At 39.4% G+C, this 6,144-nt stretch overlaps 1 protein-coding gene across 1 annotated transcript; it reads left to right on the forward strand.

Annotated features, from left to right (window-relative positions):
- Positions 1 to 1,362: 1,362 nt before the first annotated feature.
- On the forward strand, positions 1,363 to 5,151 carry nudt19 (nudix (nucleoside diphosphate linked moiety X)-type motif 19). Its single transcript, XM_084930666.1, has 3 exons — positions 1,363 to 2,238; positions 3,939 to 4,146; positions 4,237 to 5,151. Exons 1-3 carry the CDS (start codon positions 1,483 to 1,485, stop codon positions 4,452 to 4,454), a joined length of 1,182 nt encoding a protein of 393 aa, XP_084786792.1. The 5' UTR covers positions 1,363 to 1,482; the 3' UTR covers positions 4,455 to 5,151.
- The last annotated feature ends 993 nt before the right edge of the window (positions 5,152 to 6,144 follow it).

Here is a 6,144-nt window from a genome sequence, read left to right on the forward strand (position 1 = left end):
AACGATAACTGGCTTTTATTTTAACTTCAAACACTGGCTTCCTCTAGTTCTTGCAGCTTTTGGAGTACCTACGGAATACAAAGGAAATGTTTAAAACGCTTTAAGGAGAATTTGAACCTTTGCCGCAGACACAGTTATAATCTGCTAACACAAAAACACACTGGCATATGAACTCAGTAACCCTGAGACCCAGAACTTATGACCACGTTTCAGACACATACAAGGGGGAGGGGGTTTAGGATCTGACTGAGTGAGTTTTCACCAACAAAATTTAGAACAATTTGTGAGAAAGTAAGAGTATTTACTGCAGTGAGAACTTTCAGTTTGACAGATTGGCAGACACTTTCATTCACTGAAACTCCAGAAACAGTCTCATAAGCCTTTACTGAAATACTTGGAAAATCAAAGTTTTAACTCTAGAGTGTTATTGGCTTTTTCATTTTTATGTTGCAAACCCAGGACAGGAAAGTTACCAATATATGATTCATGGGTAGAGCTATGTTGAAAACAAATATTTACAGATATATATAGTTTAAAAAACATTAAAGCTACACAATTCAATAAAAGCTTAATAATTACTAAATAAGTAAAATGGAATAAAACCGCTGTATTAAAGCCTTAAAAAGCACCAATATATGCAATTTATTGATAATAAAACTTGCTAAACTGTCACAAAGCAAAAAAAAAAAAGTGTTTGCATGTGCTGAACGAGAACACCTAGAGACAGTTGCTGTTTTTACCTATTCAGGGACTCAGTGTAACTTTGAACTAAGCACCACATTAAAAATGGCCTGTAATGTTCAAGCTGCTTGAGTTGAGTTAAGTTGGCTGCCCTCCTATGTTCCTCAGTCTGATACACCTTTTACAGGAAATCTATCCAGAAGGTCACTGAAGCTTGAAATACTCCAGCCCACTGCTGATTGGTCATTGCTACTTGGCTGAGAGAAATCCATGTGGCGCTGTGGGTACCAGTTTTGGTTCCTTTCCCAATAAAGGATGATGACTTAATATAGAGAGGAAAAGATTTAGGGCATTACATGTAACATTACATATTTGCTTCTATTTAAAATCATGTTACATTTTGCAATTTAGCTGCCTTTAATTAAAAGACTTTTTTTTAGTTTTACAGCAAAGTAACCACAACACATCATTATAACTGAGATAGATAGATAGATAGATAGATAGATAGATAGATAGATAGATAGATAGATAGATAGATAGATAGATAGATAGATAGATAGATAGATAGATAGATAGATAGATAGATAGATGCTGAAAAACTGTTATAAATTGTATTTAAGGATCGTGTTATTGTTGATCTTCCAGCCTGTAGATGGCGATAACAGCTTCTGTCCCCAGTTCCCTGAATCATGTGACTTCCACCAAAACAAAGCTACCAGCCAGCTGACGGTGAAAGTACAGAGGTCAGAGGCTGAAACTTTTTAGACTTTTTGGACTGAATGAAACCGCTGCTGTTTTAGGATGAACACGACACTGAAGTACTGGAAAGAGGCGGCCACTCTGATTTTAGCCGCAGGACGCGGGCGTGGTTTCATCCCGAGAGCACCGCTGACAGGGGAAAGCGACTCTGGACAGTCACATCTGCCCCACAGGTCCCCCTTTGATTACGACGTTTTGCTGCTTAAAAGAAGCGGTAAAAGCGGATTCATGCCCAATGCTTATGTGTTTCCTGGGGGAGTGGTGGACGCATCGGATTTTTCCAGTGAGTGGCTGGACATTTTCAGATCTTTCACTAACTCCCCGACTTTCGGGTTAAGTAGTGTCAAACAGCCTCTGGAGACCAGACCTCCGATCTTTGCTACAGACCGACTGAAACTAGGCTCTCCCATCCCGGGAGAAGTCGCCCTCCGGATCTGCGCGTTGAGGGAAACATTTGAGGAATCTGGCATACTTCTGGTTGCTCCCAAAATAGAGGAGAAAAAAATGTTAAAAAGCATAAAGGACTTTGGTTACATTGAGCGCTACGGGGTGAATGATCTGTGCAGCAGTGAGCTCACCAAGTGGAGGGCTCTGGTTAACCAGAACCCCTCCAACTTTATCAGGATGTGTAGAGAGCTGCAAGTGTTGCCTAATATCTGGGCTTTACATGAGTGGGGCAACTGGCTGACTCCAGCAGGCCGATATGGGACGACGAGATTTGACACAGCTTTCTTCATCTGCTGCTTGCAGGAGATTCCGCATACGCTACAAGATGATAAGGAAATTGAGCGTTTTCAGGTGATTACATATATCCAGCCAGATTAATTAAAATTCTTTATAGACACATGAAACGCACATGTGACCATCAAAACCTGCTTACCAATTTATTAAAAAAGGGGTCAGTCATATAATCCAACAGTATCCCAACTAAAATCTGGGATCTAGTAGAGCGACTGACTCCTGAGCTACAGCCACTGAGGGGTGGCTCCTTTCTGATTTTTCTATCTCTTGGTATGGCCATATTATTTAGCAAAGATATAGTATAGCCATACTCAGCACAGATGTCCCTGTATACTATGCCAGGCACTTGGTTATAGGGTTCCATGTATCCCCTGCCTGCCAGCATCTTGCACGCTGCTGTTATGTAGTCATCTCAGGAGCATCTTTGCACAACTTGCACCGAGGGTCTTGCCTGGTGTGGTAGGACACAGCCTCTATCGACCTTTTGCTTATAGCTTGTTCCTATGCTGCCATGATAGAGAAGTGAGAGAAGCAAATAAAAATAAAGAAAACAAGCGATGTCAATTTATTCTTATTAGACAGACCTGCAGATCTTTTTGTCCACAGCCCATGCAATGCCAGGGGACAAAGTAAAGCAAAGAAATGCTCCAAATGTAACAGGAAATGAATTCGGAGAACAAAATTAAGACCTTTCAGTAATCACTGCTAAATACTTTATTGATCCCAGAAAGGAAATGATTGTGTTACAGCAGTGGGATAAGGAATAAAAACAGCACAGTCTGCAGTAAATAAACAACCAAATTAATATATACAGGTGCACAGTAAGGGAATTATACTGTTAAATAGTGCAAAAATTTACATAGACTACAATGATAATAAACAAAGAGAGTAAAACTGAAGCGAATGCAAGAGAATAGTATAAATTGCATTTACAAAAAAATAAATAAAAGTAAACATAAAAGGGTATAATACAAAAATGTGTGTTTTAGATCTTATTCCTGACAGGTATGTTCACCTGTGACAGAACAAAACCTTATTGTACAGTTTTATAGAGAAAAATAGGATTGATTTCCACAATCATTCTTTATAGCAGTGTGTTTGAATCAGTCTGAAGGAGCTCTGCTGCCTCAGTATTGCGCAGTGGAGTGGGTGAGATTGTCTGTGTTGGAGAGCAGTTTGTTCCGTGACCTCCTGTCCCTCACTAACGGAAACACCTCCAAATTCTTGATAGTGATGCTTATCGCCTTGTGAATCAGTTTCTTGACAATCATGATTTCTGTTTTACGACACAGAGTTTGTTTTTGTGTTTTTAAAGAAGCACAGTTGGAAAATGTCATAGACCTAAGAAGTGGTTCGATACTTGCTCCTTTTTAAATTTTCCCAGTGCAGTCAACTTGCCTCTTAAATAATGTTCCTCATAAAAAAAAAGTGTGATCTCAGAAAATCACACTGTGAGGCTAGCATCTTCTCTGACCTCCCAAGATAAGAACTGATATCACCTGACACTGAACTTCTTTATACAATTCCTCTACCAATCATTAAGATCTTCCAGGTGCCACTGATTACACAAGGATAAGTCAGCGTGAGTAATTCAAAAATGGGGTTTTGCAGCTGAAATTACACAGAAAATGTGGCTACACATTAGTTTAAGTGGGTAAATAACACTAGCTCTTTCGGGTGTCGATATTATGTACCAAATCAAAGGTAAGATCACAGTGTTGCAGTTCTAAAACACTAACCCCATCTCTGTGTTTCAGTGGTCCACACCCTCAGAGATCTTGCAGAGCTACCAGGCACAGGAGTTGTGGATTGCGCCTCCACAGTTCTATGAACTCAGCCGCCTGTGCCGCTTCCCTCTACTAAATGATCTCCACAACTTCGCCAGCCAGCGTGCCACAGCGGGCTGCGAGCAGTGGATGCCCGTTGTTGTATCAAATGATGAACATCATATATCGCTGCTGCCAGGTGCAGATTTTATCATTATCATTTAATGATTTACACCTATCTATGTTTAATCTTTCCTCTCTCTCTCTCTTGGACTGCTTACTCATCCAGGTGATAAACTTTATCCAGTGGACAGCTCAAGAGACTCTGAAGCTGCAAAAAACACAGCCCCTCAATCAAAGGATCATCAGGATGCTTCCCCACTCCACCGTATTGTCATATCAGATCCATACACTTTAAGGGTACAGATCACCATCACTCCAAAATACAACCACGTCCTCCCTATTGCACATTCAGCAGTTTCACATGACTCAAAAAGTCAGCTTTGACAACCCTGTGATCCTTGTCCTCCTGTGCCTATGAAATAAAAAGTCACAAAACCAGGCAAATTTACAGTCATATTTTTATATCGGTCTCAGTCATGTTGCTCTCATCACTGTATATTTTATTATGTTAATTTAAATTAGAAATTTTGCAGCGCTTTGAGAGTTAATGTGTTTCAGAATGGCTTGTTCTGGGTAGAAATTCCTAGTACACGAAGCTGGAAGAGAAGAAGAAGACAAACATGGACAGAAGAGAAAGGACATTCAGTCTTCAGCTCAGGCCAAACTTTGCAGGACCTGCCAGACAGCTCATTTAAATAATGGCAGTAATCGTGTCTGTTTTTACAGTGTGTAGTTAGTTTTTACGTCAGGACAAAAAGCAACTTCAAAAATTGTATATGCAGTTTAAAGATTAGACAACTTTTTATTTGCACGGACCTGCCTGCACAGACACAGATGCATTAAGAGGTCAGATTTTTGTTCCACTAAAAATGTATATATAGTTATTGTGATCCCAAGACATGTTCTTCATGACTATACAGAGGACCAGAGTATCCTCAAACTTTGTCGCAGTTGTAGTGAAAGCTGAAGGCTGTGTTTGATCAGTTGTGCTTATTACTGGAAATATAGGTTGAAAACAGCAATGCTGTTAATGAAATGTGCTAAACCTGATTAATTTAAACATAAAGGCTGCTGAAAAACACGAGTGTCTTCTTGTGTGTGTTCATGCTTGTCCTTGTGTGGAGGAGTGCATAAGTAGAAGTTTTCCAGAACAGTGTCCTTCAGGACGAATTGAAGCCTTGTGAGAAATACTTTGTGTAAAATGGGCCACGCAGGATTTTTGCCAATATAAATGAATTTATTATTGAGCATATTTGATCATTATTCATATTAACCTTTCAATAACGCTGCTTTAACCTGCCTTTTTGTGCTGTATCTTATGATTATTTGTGATGGACATAAGTAATGAGCCAAATGGTTTGTCCTATTAAAATTAAGGCTCTCAATTCAGTTCAATCATCACAGTATAACACAAAATCAGGTAAGTTTCAGGCATATTGTAGGGAACATAGACTGCTGTAAATCAGTTTCATCCATTTTGGTGCAAATCAACGTGATAACACATGCAGTGCTTCCTCTCCTTTGCTGTGATTTTTCAGTAGCATTCTTGTCAATACTGGCAGCATGAAACAGTACCTGAAGCACATTCCTGTTTATACTGTCTACAAAATGTTTCCTGTATCTCCCAACTATCACCGTCAAAAGTGTGGAAGAGCATCAATCCAGCAGCAGGATTAGTATCTGCTTCTTTGTATGAGAAAGAAACACTACCAGAGCTCTGGAAGTGTTTGTTCTGCTCTTTCAAATAGACTTCAAAAGGGCTACTCGTGCATGTTTTTCTTATCAAACAGCCAGACACAGGCTCCATGAGGGTGGTGTGAGGTAGTTTGTTAAACCATCTGAGAAAAACAGTTCATATTAACCAGGTTTTGAAGTAAAAGTCTGGATATGATTTGTCATGAAATCCAAGACATGACAAATTTTGTTTCTTGTGGAACATGAGCATCCAAAGATTTTTTTTCTTTTAGCTTTCAGTGTTCACTTAACTGTATATTTGACATAACAACAAGCTTTGTACAGATACAAAATTAATTTGAGATAAAAGAGGCCAATGGTTGAATTCACCCCAAGAGTT

This window comes from Perissodus microlepis, chromosome 1 (assembly GCF_051167445.1).
Source record: "Perissodus microlepis isolate ML-2025 ecotype Zambia chromosome 1, ASM5116744v1, whole genome shotgun sequence".
NCBI classification, from domain to species: Eukaryota; Metazoa; Chordata; class Actinopteri; order Cichliformes; family Cichlidae; genus Perissodus; species Perissodus microlepis.

Coding starts and splice junctions, on each gene's coding strand:
- nudt19 (XM_084930666.1), top strand. CDS start 1,483: ATGAACACGACACTGAAGTACTGGAAAGAGGCGGCCACTCTGATTTTA. Junction 2,239..3,938: donor AGGAAATTGAGCGTTTTCAG/GTGATTACATAT, acceptor TCTGTGTTTCAG/TGGTCCACACCCTCAGAGAT. Junction 4,147..4,236: donor TCATATATCGCTGCTGCCAG/GTGCAGATTTTA, acceptor TTACTCATCCAG/GTGATAAACTTTATCCAGTG.